This window comes from Ceratosolen solmsi, unplaced genomic scaffold (genome assembly GCF_000503995.2).
Source record: "Ceratosolen solmsi marchali unplaced genomic scaffold, CerSol_1.0 scaffold33, whole genome shotgun sequence".
NCBI lineage: Eukaryota > Metazoa > Arthropoda > Insecta > Hymenoptera > Agaonidae > Ceratosolen > Ceratosolen solmsi.
Window position 1 is genome coordinate 2,353,180 of NW_011948438.1, and position 16,782 is coordinate 2,369,961.

General features: G+C 31.8%; 7 protein-coding genes across 7 annotated transcripts; 3 read left to right on the forward strand and 4 right to left on the reverse strand.

Annotated features, from left to right (window-relative positions):
- Positions 1-693: 693 nt before the first annotated feature.
- On the reverse strand, positions 694-1,489 carry LOC105365373 (histone H1-like). The gene has a single exon (XM_011503516.1). The coding sequence runs from the start codon at positions 1,455-1,457 to the stop codon at positions 774-776; it is 684 nt and encodes a 227-aa protein (XP_011501818.1). The 5' UTR covers positions 1,458-1,489; the 3' UTR covers positions 694-773.
- Positions 1,490-7,229: 5,740 nt separating this feature from the next.
- Positions 7,230-7,607, reverse strand: LOC105365374 (histone H2A). The gene has a single exon (XM_011503517.1). The coding sequence runs from the start codon at positions 7,605-7,607 to the stop codon at positions 7,230-7,232; it is 378 nt and encodes a 125-aa protein (XP_011501819.1).
- Positions 7,608-7,877: 270 nt separating this feature from the next.
- LOC105365375 (histone H2B-like) lies at positions 7,878-8,347 on the forward strand. Its single transcript, XM_011503518.1, has one exon. The coding sequence runs from the start codon at positions 7,891-7,893 to the stop codon at positions 8,263-8,265; it is 375 nt and encodes a 124-aa protein (XP_011501820.1). The 5' UTR covers positions 7,878-7,890; the 3' UTR covers positions 8,266-8,347.
- Positions 8,348-11,105: 2,758 nt separating this feature from the next.
- Positions 11,106-11,473, reverse strand: LOC105365376 (histone H4). The gene has a single exon (XM_011503519.1). It carries the CDS (start codon positions 11,471-11,473, stop codon positions 11,162-11,164), a length of 312 nt encoding a protein of 103 aa, XP_011501821.1. The 3' UTR covers positions 11,106-11,161.
- A 268-nt stretch (positions 11,474-11,741) lies between these two features.
- Positions 11,742-12,152, forward strand: LOC105365377 (histone H3). The gene has a single exon (XM_011503520.1). The coding sequence runs from the start codon at positions 11,742-11,744 to the stop codon at positions 12,150-12,152; it is 411 nt and encodes a 136-aa protein (XP_011501822.1).
- A 2,521-nt stretch (positions 12,153-14,673) lies between these two features.
- LOC105365378 (histone H2A-like) lies at positions 14,674-15,086 on the reverse strand. The gene has a single exon (XM_011503521.1). It carries the CDS (start codon positions 15,049-15,051, stop codon positions 14,674-14,676), a length of 378 nt encoding a protein of 125 aa, XP_011501823.1. The 5' UTR covers positions 15,052-15,086.
- Positions 15,087-15,321: 235 nt separating this feature from the next.
- Positions 15,322-15,790, forward strand: LOC105365379 (histone H2B). Its single transcript, XM_011503522.1, has one exon. The coding sequence runs from the start codon at positions 15,335-15,337 to the stop codon at positions 15,707-15,709; it is 375 nt and encodes a 124-aa protein (XP_011501824.1). The 5' UTR covers positions 15,322-15,334; the 3' UTR covers positions 15,710-15,790.
- The last annotated feature ends 992 nt before the right edge of the window (positions 15,791-16,782 follow it).

The window sequence follows — 16,782 nt, forward strand, 5'->3', positions numbered from 1 at the left end:
TTCAAATAAACACATAAAAAGTAAAGTAAGAGCAAAAGACAAAAAAAATACAGATTTCTTGTATATCTCACACTTATACGCAAATTTTACCAATTCAGTTTCAAATCACTTTAATGTCACACGTTAACACAATTAAATATTGCGTGCTCATTTCTTTTATACGTTCTAGTAAAAAATTTATTCCGAATACAATTAATATCTGTTAAATAAATTTTTTTAAGTTAATAATTTTAGATATATGTCAATTAAAATTATTGATAAAATAAAGAACGAAAAAGTTAATTTTTGTCACTACAAATTCGCCATTAATTTTCAACAATAAATTAAAATTTGTTACTGCGAATTTATGAAAGTAATAAGATTAAATTCAATATTTAAATATCAATGACTTATTTATGTTATGACTTAGTTATGAATTATTTATGGATTGTTTATATATTCTTTTACATTTTCTTCTTGTAAAATCCATTTAAAAGTTACACTATCATATAATTAATTGCAATATATTTCATTTAAATTTATATGTATATTTATATGTAATTAAAAATTGAAAAAAAATAATTAATATATGTATTTAAAAAAGATTTGCTTGTATTCATAAGCTTATACTGCTTACGCTGTCATTTTATTCAAGACTTTCCCATGAAATTCAATTCGTGTTATTTGAAAGAATGTGATTGATTCCTTGTTTGAAAGAAGTTGGTAGCCCTGAAAAGGGCTGTTATTAACAAGAGTTGCCGCCGCCAAAAAAGGGCTCGTAATAGTTGAATTAATTACTTTTTGGCAACTTTGGGTTTGGCGGTGCCGGCGACTTTGGGGGCCGCGGCTTTCTTGGGTTTTGGGGTTTTGGGCTTGGCGGCGGCCGGGGCCTTGCCGGTCTTTTTGGCCTTGGAAGGTGACTTGGGTTTGACGGCGACCTTGGGTTTCGGAGCCGCGACCTTCTTCGCAGCGACGTTAGTCGTCGCCGTCGTCGCCGTCGTCGTCGAAGCCGTCTGCTGCTGCTTTTTAACCGCGACGGACTTCTTAACCGCGACAGCCTTCTTCACCACGGGTTTCTTGGCCTTCGCGGCGGGCTTCTTCGCTACGGGCTTCTTCACCACCTTCTTCTCGCCCTCTGCGCCCTTGGCCGCGAGTTTAAACGAACCCGCTGCACCCGAGCCCTTCGTCTGCACGATCGTCTTCTTCGTCACGGCCAGCTTCAAGTACTTCTTAATGAAGGTCGACTGCTTCTCGACGTCGACCTTGTATGTCGCGGCGATGTACTTCTTGATTGCCTGGAGGGACGAGCCCCTCTTGTCCTTGAGGGCGGCGATGGCCGCGTTGACCATCTCCGAGACCGGAGGATGAGTCCGCGGCTTAGCCGGAGACTTCTTGGAGGACGCCGCCTTCTTAGGGACGGACTTGGCCGATGTTAACGGGGCCTCGACCGTCGCGGGTACCACTGCTGTCTCTGTCATTTTCGACGCGAACTCTAGATGAAATTCCTATGAAAACGTAAGACAAAGTGCAACAGCGGATGGGAACGTGCGCCTTTTACTGGTCGAGCGCGGACCACATAGAGAAGCCATGAGCCGTTAGTACAGACTTTCGTAAGCCTTAACATTCAACACCGTGCCCATCCTTAGATTTTACCATTTATTTCTAATTACATCTTGGGTGTAAGATGCTAATGTCGTATGATATTTGATATGGTAAACTGTATCGTTTAATAAAAGTTTTTATTTGTTTGATTCAAGCGAGAGGTTTGTGTTAAATTTGTCTGAGAATTGACGAGTCCGCTTTACTAGGTTTACACATTAAAGTAAATAAATAAAAGTTGTTAGATTGTATTTCAACAAAATGTGATGTTGAGACGTTTATAGGCTTCTTTAAACATTAGTTTACCTATATAATATGAGGAATATTTTTAATCGAATCACTGGCTTAGGCTGCTCACGCGTTACTTATCATCCATTAAGCAAATTTTCAGTTCAATATTTTTATGTAGATCGAGAAGAAGGAACGTTATGAAAAAATAAAATACGGTGAATCAATGAAATTCGAGATTGTAATATTTGCATTATAATTTTTCGTATTCCTGTAATAATCAAACTCAACTATAACGCTTGGTTTTTTTAGGTTATACCATTAATAAAAATGATACATATATTATTTGCTGTAAATACTTTAGCATTCCGCGTGTATTCTTGCATGTAATAAGTGTATCGATTTGTTGACTTTATCATAGTAACGAAAGTAACAAATAAAGTATAACAAATATTTAATTTCTTAAACAAATTTAACATCTTGAGGGTGTTGTTTCCGTTTGAACACACATAATAAGCATAAATGAGTCAAATTGTAAGTTCGAATTATAAATCGCAAAAAATTGTTTTTCATTAAAAATTTCACTTTTACTTCTATGATAATACTATAAAATCCTTTATGAGACTAATTAATTTGTAATAGAATGAAATAATGTTGATTTTTTACATTGAATTGATTAAAGATAAACTTAATCGTGAGAATTAATTTTATTAGTAATATATTTTACTTAAAAAAAATTATATATATATACGTATAATAGGAGATATAACAAAATTCTTTCCTAAAATAATTAAAAAATGTTATCATTATACAAATAAACAATTTTCGCGCAAAAAATATTGTTAAAAATGTGACTAACTATTGAAAAATTTAAGGATAGAAATTGAAAAAAATAAAAGGATAACTAGAAAGAAGTCAATTGGTTCATTTGAATAAATATAAAGAATTTGTTATAACATTAAAAAATTCAATAATGTGCATGTCCAAAAACATGCTTAACTTAAATAAATTTAAAAATATATTTGATATAGTAAATGAAAAAATTTTTAATACAACGGAGACTTGTAACATAAGATTTGGAAAAGTAATAAAATCGTACGAAAATCATCGATGCTATACAATAAAGATATTTCATTGAAATAATTGTAATATTATAGTTAAATAACCATAAAAATTAAGAATTTTATATCATATTACCTTATTGTTCTTTATTATGCACTTTTTTTATAAATTATGTTTTATTATTTGAACCATATATAATAGAAACAAAGACTGAATATAAAATACAGTAGATAATGTTAATTAAGTGTGGCCGAATCCTGGTCTGAACAAATACTAACTATTCTACTAATTACTGTACTTTAATGTTTAAAGTGAATCAGTAGATTCACGTAGTAGAAGGCAATTAAAAAAAAAAAAAAAGGAGTGCTTCAAAAAATTTTCATAATAAATCAGTTTGCTTTTGACATAAACGAGGAAGATCATTTTTAGAGGACAATAAACTATTAATTATTCAAAATTAGTTTCCCAAGAAATCTATTGCATTTATTTTTAAGATTATGATTTTGTTTTTTCCTGATAACAAAATAAAAAAGTATTTACAAGATTAAAGACACTATTTAGTTTATATGTCATTTTAAAAAATTGGCTAATGGTAACGATAAGTAATATTCAAAAATACGTTTTCAACCATTTTACTAAATTTTTATCATATTCTTTTAATCAGTGATGGAATACATTGTATGATATGTATGTAAATTTGTAACGTATAAAATTAAACAACGATACAATACTTTAAACAAAAAGAGGATGTTGATGTTACTTACTTCGTTCATTGTTATTAACACGTTATTATAATTAATAATTCAGCGTTAATACATAAACATTTGTATTAATAATTTTTATAACGAATCAGCCTTTAGACAGATATTTTTTGTTTTATTACTTAAAACTGATAAATGTATAACATGCAAAGCATAAATTTGTTTAAAGATTTATAAAACTAATTGTAAAGGTATTGCTAATTGGCCATCTCAGTGTAGAAATTTTACTATATAAAATACAATTAATGATGGAAACATTTTTCAATTGACAAATCTTGACATGTTTATATTATGAATCAAAACAACTAGCTTCTATTAATAATTTTTTTTTTTATATATCAGTCGTAGTAACGATTATAGCATAATATTAATTTTGAACAAGATCTTTTATGTGAGAAGTTCTTACGAATTTTTTATTTAAAATAATTTTTAATTTTCATGGACAGCACTTTTTAACGAAATATATTTTAACATTTTATAAAACGAGTAATATAATTTGCTGATTTATAAATTATTTTGCATTATATCATATCTAAAATATTTTTATATTTCTATAAACACTTATCCAAATTTAAGCTTATTTCACAAATTTCTAAAATGTCTGACATTCCTCTACAAATTAGGATATGACTATGTGTTAAATAAACTAAGGGATAGTTGCATTGTTTTATTATAATAAATATTTTTTATGAATATTCATTATTTTATGTAATAAATGCAATAATTTTATACTTTTATAGTATTATAGATCCTTTTAGTTACATTCGATAGATTATTGTCTTATACAAAATAAAACAACTATGAGTAAAAGAATAAATCAATGACTTTTATACTATATATATTATATTTATAATATAGATATTATATATATATATATATATATATATATATATATATATATATATATATATATTTACACATATTAAAGACTGACTGCCATTTTCACTATTACTTAATGCATAGCTAAAACATATTTTATATTTGTGAACATTTGACAATATATCGTATTTCGTTAATTCTGCGTAATTTTACTTTGGCAATTAATTATTTGTTTACTATTTTTCTTTTAATTTTTTAACGGAATTTTATGTTGTGAAGTTGTAACTCCAAAAGCAAATTACTCTATATAACTTTTTTACATACTATTTTTAATGAATAAACGTTAATAAATATAAATGACGCAAAAATACTTCAGTGTCCGCGTTATTATCAATATGAAATACTTTATTTTCTGGTATTTCTAGTTTTCTTTATATTACTCACACTACTTTTCTTTTTCAAATGATAATCATTGTTTTTCTCTTTTTTTAATGTTTCCTACTTTACATTTTCAAAAATGCTAATTATTCCTTGCTATACTTTCTCACTATTACTGAATAGCCAATGAAATAATAAATCAATAATAATATTTTTTATATTAATTTAATTGGTTCATCTACTTGTTGTCTGTCATCGATTATGTGTGGATTGAATATTAATATTAATAATCTTTTATTACAAACATTGGTATATGTAATTAAACTTTGTACTTCGGAAAATTAGATTGAATAAGGATTTACAATAGTTCATTTTTTTTTTTAATTCACAAATTACTGTATACAATTTTTTTTTTCTTTTTGAAGTGCTATTATATATAATAATAATTTTTAAATATATATTTTCTATTATATAATAATTTTTTCACCAACTACTTATTTAAATTAAATCATTGAATACTAATTTATATATGATTATTTAATTAAGAACGTGCAAGTGTCCAACCTATTGATATTGTATATTTAGAGATCAGGATGTTATAATGATCATCAGACAGTTGAAATTAAGAAAAAAGTCGAGTTCGATAAAATAAAATAATATATGCATATGGTTCAATAAGCTACCACGATAAATAAAAAATACTTTCGTAATAATCTGTTAGTCTTGATAAAAGAAATTAAAAATATGAATAATTATAGATATATAGTACACGTTATTCAATAGTGAATATTAATGTCACGCGTTCAGATATTAAAATAGATACAATTCTATATAAAAACAAAAATATATAATACATTAATTCAAATTTTAAGGTCGCATTGAATTTTTATAGTGATATGTTTACTTCTTGGCAGATTTTACATTAATTCCATAAAAATTCACTGAAGAAACAACGTATTACATTAAGATTTATTCAAATTAACGGAGTGTATTCAATTTTCAGTATATTATTAGCTAAAAAATGTAATTACTTTGTAATTATATCAGACGAGCATCAATAAAATATTCGTACATGATTGATATAGGAATATGAGAACGAATGAAAAAAGAAATACCGATCATTTTTAATATTTTCGTGTAATATAAAATATTGCGATGGTGAAATAATTGCAACTATTGATGATAATAAACTGTAAAATGCAAATAGAAAATATTTCAAATTACAAATTATAAACAATACGTGAAAAGTCGTACGTTTGCAAGATTTGATGAATTTAAAGTGAAACTTAAATAATTTCCAACTCATAATATCTTCCAACATCCAACGTTCAAATATTTATGCAATCAAAAGTTTGTATAATTAAAATTATTTTCTTACAAATTGCTCCAGTAACATTTGATACTAAAGAGTACAGTAGATTGCCGATTGTCAGAGAAGTGTAACATTAATTTTACAATAAAAATGTAAATTCGCCAAAATTAATTCATTATGTAATAATCGATTTTATTATTATTTCAATTCATTCGATTTGTTCGTATCTAAATTAACCAACAACATTAAAAAGTTAAAATAGTACTGAAAAACTAATTATAATAAATCATCTATAAATTCCAGATTAAAAAATGAAATAATGCATGTCTACGCAGACGCGTATACATATAATTATTATTTATTAAATTATAAGAGTATCATTTCATTAATTTTAATAATTATGAGAAAAAATTATAAAGCAAGGACAAATTTTATAAAATTAATTTCATTAATATTTTTTAATATTGAAATAACACTTTATAGGTAAACACTTTACGGTAAAAAATCAAATTTCAATCGCCGTAAGAAATAATAATTCAAATATTATTATATTCGGTAAAGTATTATATTCAAATATTAACATTAGCAATATACAAATATATAATTAGTATAATTTTTTAAAAACTTTTTTATACAAACAAAAATTACCTAGCAATAATTAATATTGGATTTTCAAAAAATTGTGTAAAACTGAAAGTATTGAAAATTGGTAATAAATAACAAAGATTTAAATATAAAGCCAAGAACAACAGCTAATAATTTAAATTGTAAACATTTGTACAATGTATAGAATATTCAAAAGGTACGTGCAATTATAATTAATTAAAATCTACAAGTTTTTTCCCGCTCAGTTACAGTACAGTTTAATATTTTTCAAATTGATAGCTAAAGTTTTACTTATGCATTCTAATGTTTAAACAACTAATCACGTATTTGTATTTTGTGTTAGAATACATAGAATTTTATTCAAATTTTAAATATAAAATTAAGCAAAAATAGTAATTATTCCAGAACGTTTTATAAAGGTATTAGTGGCCCTGAAAAGGGCCGATATGTACAAAAGTATGTGGTGGTTTTGTTTAAGTAGCGATTTACGCCTTTTTTTCGGTTTTCTTGGGCAAGAGAACAGCCTGGATGTTGGGCAGTACTCCACCCTGGGCGATGGTCACTCCCGAGAGTAATTTGTTGAGCTCCTCGTCATTGCGGATGGCCAGCTGGAGGTGACGGGGAATGATACGGGTCTTTTTGTTGTCCCGGGCGGCATTGCCAGCTAACTCGAGGACCTCAGCCGCAAGGTATTCCATGACGGCTGCGAGGTAGACCGGAGCACCGGCACCAACGCGCTCGGCGTAATTGCCCTTGCGGAGGAGACGGTGAATACGTCCTACGGGGAACTGGAGTCCGGCTCTGTTGGAACGGGTCTTTGACTTTCCCTTGACCTTACCACCACCTTTTCCACGTCCGGACATTACGAGTTGCTAGATTTTAGTTTAACGGAGGTATTAATAGAGACGAGCGGATGTCGTCAACGGGAGTCGATCATAGACTAATGTAAAGCGCTAAGGGGCTGCTTGGGGCTTTTATAGGTCGCCATGAGGCGGCTGGTCGGGACATTGGGGGACAAAGCCTCGGTGGCCGAGTGGTGGGGACAGGCGCGACGGTGATTGGTGCGGCCGTGACGGTGGCCAGCAGTTATAAGGGAGGGAGAATCGGTGGTTCGAGCATTCGATAGTCCTCTTTCGAACTTTCACTATGGCACCCAAAGCGAGCGGCAAAGCAGTGAAGAAGTCGGGCAAGGCCCAGAAGAACATCACCAAGGGCGACAAGAAGAACAGAAAGAAGCGCAGGAAGGAGAGCTACGCAATCTACATCTACAAGGTGCTGAAGCAGGTACACCCGGACACTGGTGTGTCGAGCAAAGCCATGAGCATTATGAACAGCTTCGTGAACGACATCTTCGAGCGCACCGCCGCCGAGGCTTCGCGTCTCGCTCATTACAACAAACGCTCGACCATCACGTCCCGGGAAATCCAGACGGCCGTGAGGCTGCTGCTTCCCGGTGAGCTGGCCAAGCACGCCGTCAGCGAGGGCACCAAAGCTGTCACCAAGTACACCAGTTCAAAGTAAATGCCCGTGGTTTTTTGTTTGCAGTCCCGCAGCACCGGACAGCAAAAATAAATATAAACACCATAAAAACATCGGCCCTTTTCAGGGCCACCAATTTCTCAAACTAAAACAAACTATTTAATTTTCTATTTATTAACAAGTTTTAAATGGATGGTTTTACTTGATTTTTATGCTATTTATTTTACATAGAAAAACAATGTTAGTACTTGAACATTTTAGTGTGTGAAACATAAGAATATAATTTGTATCTACAATTATATAAAGAATTTTATAGTTGTATATTATAATAAATTAAATATATAATTTTTTTCACAGTTTTAGGTATTCAACAATTCATTTCGTTTCATTATGTGTAATATAATCAGATTTTTTTAGTTACCGCTAAATCATAATTAATCTACAATATTGATTGATATTTGAGTTACTTGATTTTTGTATGATTTGTTTGATATGCAATTTAAATAAAGAAAATACCATCTAGTTTATTGTTGTTTCAAACACACCTTATTTACTATTATAAAATAATTTCTTTAATCAATAATTCAATTACTTTTAGGTATTGTTATATATAAAGAGTGTGGAAACTAACAGATTTATTTTAAAAATATCTAGAAATGAAAGCAAAATTTAAAAAAAATAATTTTTACAATAGTTCAGTTATTTAGTAATTTGAATTGGTATTCGACTGTCGTTATATTTATAAATAAGATTATTTTCTTTACATAATTTCACCAGAACTCATTTAGCAAATGATAATTTATCTTTTCTAATAAGTTGTTAACGCATATTAAAATTTGATTTGAATTTAAACTCTTTATTTTATAATAGAGTAACCGATATTGTATAAAAATTGACGTATTAAGTCATAAATACGATGTATTAAGATGTATTAAGGAAAGCATAATCTTTTTCTAATTATTTTAAACGTATTAAGCACTTAATTGGATTTACACGAGAGGGGTTTATGAATTAAAATAAGGACAGAAACAATGGTTTCCGTATACTACACTACATATATAATAAACTATCATTGGATAATAATATTATTGTGAATAAATAGACATTGATTTTAATGTTAATGAAGAGTATAAACGCAGATATTAACAAATTTTTAATATGAGCTCGTACATCGGTCGGCCACTTGTCCACGCCATCATAGCGAAGCTAAGAAGGAGACAAAATAAAACTGGAAGTAACGAATACATTTCCGAATGCGTTTCCACGAACGTTTAACAATAATCTATCCTTAGTTCGCCGAAACTACATTCTACATCGTTGATTTTTTATTTATCCGTCAAATGTAACCGGACAAAAGCATACGATAGCGTCGGATAATGTCGACTCAATATTTCTACCGTTTTCATTACATTGGATGAATTTGTTCAAATTGCTTAAAGTATAATAAGCCATGATCCGTAGGACATGTATGTGTATTTGTTTTTTTTCCCCGATGCAAATTGTTGATTTGCACAGTGCAGAATTTCGTTAAAATTTAAATTTAAGTAAACAGCCGTCAATATTATTACATCAATATTACAATTGTTTATTAAAAAAATCAATTTTTATGCCAATAAAATTACTTTACACGGTCTTTCTCTTTGTTCTTTCGCTTTTATTCATCGTCGAATTACCGTCCAAGTAACTATAAATAACGAAGTCACCTATTTAATTTAACATATCCAGAGAATTTTCAAAATTTCTTTAACCATGTAATAATTAGCATTTAAGATGATGATGATGAATATATGAAAACGTTTATCCCACAACAAATTCCGTAAAAATATGCAACCGATAGTGAGATATATATCTCATGCCCGTGATATTTATTGAATAAATATTATTACAGGATTGGGCAATGAAATATTTATGTAAGTACAGATATACATTGATTTTGTTATAAGGTATTTTAAATAAAATACGACGTAAATCATAATTAAATAATTCTACTACTATTTGTCTAAATATTGTTTGAGCAAACGAGCAGTAATGAATCTATGAATTTTTCCGTTATTTTTCCAGCAAAGTTAATAACAATTTGTAATTAATTTTCTTTTTACATAAACAAGTATATACATTGTCGATAGAGGCGTTTGTCGTATTATTTTTTTAAATAAATTTACCATAACCTTATGTTAAATGCATTATTTTTCATTTTATAATTAATAAACGGATCAGTTTCCAAATAAAAGTAAATGAGAGGAAAAAGTTAAGCGCAATTACATTTATAGAATAAACTAGAAATGAGAATTTAGCTTGAATCTCCTCTAACTCAATCGATGGAATAAACGTTATTTCGGCGAAAATTTTAGAATTACTGATGTTTTTGTAAAATTCAGTCGAAACGAGCCCTTAGACGCACCTTGTTAATCAAAATTCTTGATTCATTCCTTATCATAACAAAAACAAAAAAAATACGTATCAATTTCATTTATATTCTGAAAAATAAATGCATATCAAGTTTAACGCATACGTAACCACGATGTTACATACTATTAGAAAAAATATAAGGTAATACATGTATCCTAATGTCATTTGTTAAAACGGAAATACATATATTTATTTAGGTAATTATTTTTCAGATTTCATTAATAAATTCGCGAATCGATATTCTTTCTGATAAAAAAAAATAGTTAAAATCAATTCGAATTTGACGCAACATTCATTTATTTCAAATCTGCAAAAATATTTTAAAATATGTTTGAAACTTGAGACAAAGGTACTCGGTGAATATTTATTTAATTTGTTCAGAATATCTTGTAAAAAAATTGTTTTTATCAAGAACACGTAGGCAAATTAATTTTTATATGAAATAGCGATTCGTTCGTTAAGAGGATATTTGGTGGCCCTGAAAAGGGCCGATTGTGTCTTTCGAGGAGATCCAGAAGATGTGATGGGATTAACCGCCAAAACCATAGAGAGTGCGTCCTTGTCTCTTGAGAGCGTAGACGACGTCCATGGCAGTGACCGTCTTCCTCTTGGCGTGTTCGGTGTAGGTGACGGCGTCACGAATGACGTTCTCAAGGAAGACCTTGAGCACACCACGCGTCTCCTCGTAGATGAGACCGGAGATACGTTTCACTCCTCCACGTCGAGCGAGACGGCGAATGGCGGGCTTCGTGATACCCTGGATGTTGTCTCGCAATACCTTGCGATGCCGTTTAGCTCCTCCCTTTCCCAATCCCTTTCCTCCCTTTCCACGTCCGGTCATGTTGGATATTCGTGCGGTAACGTCCGAAAGCAATGACAAACGTCGGTTAATTCTAGCTGATTTGGCGATGCGAGCGCCTTTTATAGTCCCAGCTGCGGTCGAACCCCCACTCGTCCACCCCGAAGCGCCGAATGTATCACGTGACCTGGCTATTCGATATATATATATAAGGGGAGAGTCGCTACGGTACAGACACTTTCGCCCGTAGCATCGATCGTCCATTCGTTTCTTTGTTGCTTTGCAGAAGTTTTTTCCTTGTTGGAGAGAAATGGCTCGTACCAAGCAAACAGCCCGTAAGTCTACCGGAGGTAAGGCCCCGAGGAAGCAGTTGGCGACCAAGGCCGCGAGGAAAAGCGCCCCGGCCACCGGTGGAGTGAAGAAACCTCACCGCTACCGTCCGGGAACCGTCGCCCTCCGTGAAATCCGTCGCTACCAAAAGAGCACGGAGCTCCTCATCCGCAAACTGCCCTTCCAGCGTCTCGTCCGTGAGATCGCTCAGGACTTCAAGACCGACCTGCGTTTCCAAAGTTCGGCGGTGATGGCCCTCCAGGAGGCGAGCGAGGCTTACCTCGTCGGCCTCTTCGAGGACACGAACCTCTGCGCCATCCACGCCAAACGCGTAACCATCATGCCCAAGGACATCCAGCTGGCACGTCGTATCCGCGGCGAACGCGCTTAAACAGTCCTTTCACCCCCTTCCCGTAAATCAATTTGGTTGGCATAGCAATATGTAACCAATTCGACAATCGGCCCTTTTTAGGGCCAACAATACATTTCGCAACGTAGCAATGCCATCGTAATACTTTCATTTATAAAAAAATATCTATTTATTATTACTATAAACGTATGCATTATCTGTTTATTTTTATTCTACAAGCTAATACTGGCACTTCAATCAAATTAGGCAAAATATCAAATACTTACTTTTCAGTTGTTACATATTAAATTCTGAATTGCAATTTCAAAAACATTGTATATACTCGTTCAATGAAACAATTGATATATTTCTTCTTTTTAACACATGACTTACAACATTTACAATAAATGATGAATAAACGTACACACTATAGTCTAATATGTAAAACCCTTTGCTTTAATATTAATTACTATATAAGATATTTAATTATGCATTAAATATTAATTTCATTTTGCATACAGTATGTTTCTGATGAAACAAATGATATGTTACTGAACAAAATCGCTTATTAAGTAGATAATCTATTATTAATAAATAAATATAATTAAACGATATTTAATTTATCTACGTATGTGCATTTACGCTTATACTTAGTATTTGTGATTGAAAAAGATTTAAATAGGAAGTAGTGCTTACAAAAAAATTAAGATAAGAAAATCTCAGTTTACGCGAAATAACGTTTCAGCAAAACTTGAGCTCTAAGGTATTTTGCGTATCGCATAAAGAAATGTCAAGGAATAATTGAAAAGCCATTTTTCAGTAAATTAATGTAACACAAAGTTAAAGTTATTCTGATTTCTTTTTCAAGTATAATGAAATGTGTTTATTTGTAGTGAATTTATATATGTTGGGCAGTTGAAATTAGACATAAAAAAAAAAAAGTTGAAATCACCTTATCAATGAGATAAAGGATACCAATAGTTCATTAACGCAAAACAACTCATTATAATGTAAGACTGAAAATTTCTTAAATATATGCCAAAACCGCGGACAGTGAATTATATAAATAATAATAGTAAGAAGAGAATCTTGTCGATAGATAAATTATTACGTTGCTCTAACGAATTTAAAACAAAAGTAGCAGAAATTTTAAATTCAGCAACTCTGTAATCAATATAATATCGTATAAAAAATATGATAATATAAACATGATAAGGATAAAGTTCACAAACGCTGTCAATTACAATTTTACTGCTTTCCTGTAAAGCCAAAATTTTATCATTAATTTACATTTAAAGCATTTGATTTTTTTTCATTCGAATCAATGATGAATAATATTATTAATGGTAAAATTTGCACGATAAAGACATTGTAACATCATCGTTTCATTATTAGAAGAAATAATTTAAAAAATTCAATATATACATCCATCCTTATATTGCTTTCGCAATGTTTCGTATAAAAATGGCGCACACCTTGAGTATCGACAACAATATCAAATAATAAACAAATTCTTATTTCATTTTTCGTAATTCGGTTATTCCCATTTTAATTCTTTTAGTTTGTATGGAAGTTTTGAAATGTAGTCGAATGACATGGAAAGTCATTGAATCGTGACTGCTATATCGAAGGAAAATGTTTACCTTTCAATTTTATATCTCAAATTTATTTATTTAGTTATTTATTTTTTGTTTTTCCTAATAAAAATTGGATAACAATTTGCGTTTCGAGATTTTATTTATGAATATACGTTATGTTAATTAATCGAATATTTGCATGTAAATTAATTTAGTTATTCGCTAACACAAGAATTTTACTCCTGAAGATAAATGATTTTATTTAAACGTAGCTGCAAATTATAACAATAAAATTGCTTTATTACTTTTCATTCTCGTTATATGCTGTATTCATTATTATATTCATTACAAAATTGCTTAATAATTGTGTTATTCCTCATTTTTCAATGATTGAGTACCCATAAATAAAATAAAATAGATTTTTTTTACCATTTCTGACAACTACATATATAGGCTATTAAAATCACTTTATTTAAAAGATTTATTAAAAAGAAATTTTCATTGAATTCAAATTATTTATCTTATTTATAAGAATTCTACTAAACAAACTATTTACATTTCAGTTTGGAATAATTTCCGCCATCACGATTACGTTTAAACGGGATTAGTACTCGAATGGACATTATTGAACTAATTGATATCGATTTCAATAGAAAGAGACTGATCATATGGGGAAAATTGGACGTGAGACGAGATAAATGAATTATGATACCTATTAATTCGATTTTTTATAACTGTTGCCTAATATTCTATATATATATGTATTTATATATTAGTAATAAAATTAAAATATTTCTTTTCTTCTTTCATTTGATATAAGAAAATAGTCCTTATTTGTATAAACAAATTTGAACTTTACAATTGTTTTACGGATTCGTCAGTTGAAAAACCAGGCGGGTCGAGGGAATGAATTGAATGTTTATTATAACGTTTTGCAAGTTTTAGTGGCCCTGAAAAGGGCCGATTTCTGTGTAAGGAAAAGTATTTTAACTACTCTTCTCGGTCTTCTTGGGCAAGAGAACGGCCTGGATGTTGGGCAGTACTCCACCCTGGGCGATGGTCACTCCCGAGAGTAATTTGTTGAGCTCCTCGTCATTGCGGATGGCCAGCTGGAGGTGACGGGGAATGATACGGGTCTTTTTGTTGTCCCGGGCGGCATTGCCAGCTAACTCGAGGACCTCAGCCGCAAGGTATTCCATGACGGCTGCGAGGTAGACCGGAGCACCGGCACCAACGCGCTCGGCGTAATTGCCCTTGCGGAGGAGACGGTGAATACGTCCTACGGGGAATTGGAGTCCGGCCCTGTTGGAACGGGTCTTTGACTTTCCCTTGACCTTACCACCACCTTTGCCGCGTCCGGACATTACGAGTTGCTAGATTTTAGTTTAACGGAGGTATTAATAGAGACGAGCGGATGTCGTCAACGGGAGTCGATCATAGACTAATGTAAAGCGCTAAGGGGCTGCTTGGGGCTTTTATAGGTCGCCATGAGGCGGCTGGTCGGGACATTGGGGGACAAAGCCTCGGTGGCCGAGTGGTGGGGACAGGCGCGACGGTGATTGGTGCGGCCGTGACGGTGGCCAGCAGTTATAAGGGAGGGAGAATCGGTGGTTCGAGCATTCGATAGTCCTCTTTCGAACTTTCACTATGGCACCCAAAGCGAGCGGCAAAGCAGTGAAGAAGTCGGGCAAGGCCCAGAAGAACATCACCAAGGGCGACAAGAAGAACAGAAAGAAGCGCAGGAAGGAGAGCTACGCAATCTACATCTACAAGGTGCTGAAGCAGGTACACCCGGACACTGGTGTGTCGAGCAAAGCCATGAGCATTATGAACAGCTTCGTGAACGACATCTTCGAGCGCATCGCCGCCGAGGCTTCGCGTCTCGCTCATTACAACAAACGCTCGACCATCACGTCCCGGGAAATCCAGACGGCCGTGAGGCTGCTGCTTCCCGGTGAGCTGGCCAAGCACGCCGTCAGCGAGGGCACCAAAGCTGTCACCAAGTACACCAGTTCAAAGTAAATGCCCGTGGTTTTTTGTTTGCAGTCCCGCAGCACCGGACAGCAAAAATAAATATAAACACCATAAAAACATCGGCCCTTTTCAGGGCCACCACACATCTCATTAACGTGTACAATTGCTATTTTGTTCCATTACAAAATTCATCGATATATTACTTTAAATTACATTAAATTAATACTTTATGAAAAATATATTTTGTATAGAAAAAAGGAATCTAAAACTAGTTTTGGTTGTAGTAACAAATTTATTTACATACATTAGCCAATATACTTATCTAGTACAAAACTACTTAAATTTGAAAAAATTGAATGCATGATCCGTGATAATTTAACTAAAAATTGATTTATTCATGAGTTTAGATTGGTCTACTTATTACCATGATTACATAAGGGAATGAAACAAATACAATCTTGTAACACCTCAGAAAACCGTTATATGACTTGAGAAGCTGAGAGAATTCGATATAAAAAAGTGAGAGATACGGAGTGGTTAGAAACTGTTTTAAATGAGTTGGGACAGCTCGCACAAAGTACTCAACAGTAGTATACGATTTTTTGTCAATTGTAAATATATTATACACATATATATATATATATATATATATATATATATATGTGTGTGTATATATGCATGTGTGTGGATATATAGAGAGATATAATGTAATTTATTGAAAATGAAATGCTTTGAAATTTAGTATTTATTGTATAATTATGCATAATGTAACGTATGTACTTGAGTTATTGATTCAGCAGTGCCTTAATCTATTATTTTTAAAATAAAAATAAAAAGATATTTTTGAAGCTCCTTTATATTTATCACTTCAATTTTTTTTTTTTTTTTTTGTCAACCAAATTTTATCCGGGATCAGACTTGAAACCTCCGCGTGGTATTGGGTGGAGGTGTTGTTGGCAAGTAGTGAAGGCAAATACAATTATTCAATTCTCCACACAGTATATCTTGGTTTTTCCTTTATTAAATACAATAATATAATAATAGTTGATGGTTATGGATGTCTATGAATGGTGTGTATGAGTGACTTATGCATGAAATTCTTCAATTATTTTACGTGCTGA

Bases quoted from the DNA above. Each gene is read 5' to 3' on its own strand.
- LOC105365373 (XM_011503516.1), bottom strand. From the start codon at position 1,457: ATGACAGAGACAGCAGTGGTACCCGCGACGGTCGAGGCCCCGTTAACA.
- LOC105365374 (XM_011503517.1), bottom strand. From the start codon at position 7,607: ATGTCCGGACGTGGAAAAGGTGGTGGTAAGGTCAAGGGAAAGTCAAAG.
- LOC105365375 (XM_011503518.1), top strand. From the start codon at position 7,891: ATGGCACCCAAAGCGAGCGGCAAAGCAGTGAAGAAGTCGGGCAAGGCC.
- LOC105365376 (XM_011503519.1), bottom strand. From the start codon at position 11,473: ATGACCGGACGTGGAAAGGGAGGAAAGGGATTGGGAAAGGGAGGAGCT.
- LOC105365377 (XM_011503520.1), top strand. From the start codon at position 11,742: ATGGCTCGTACCAAGCAAACAGCCCGTAAGTCTACCGGAGGTAAGGCC.
- LOC105365378 (XM_011503521.1), bottom strand. From the start codon at position 15,051: ATGTCCGGACGCGGCAAAGGTGGTGGTAAGGTCAAGGGAAAGTCAAAG.
- LOC105365379 (XM_011503522.1), top strand. From the start codon at position 15,335: ATGGCACCCAAAGCGAGCGGCAAAGCAGTGAAGAAGTCGGGCAAGGCC.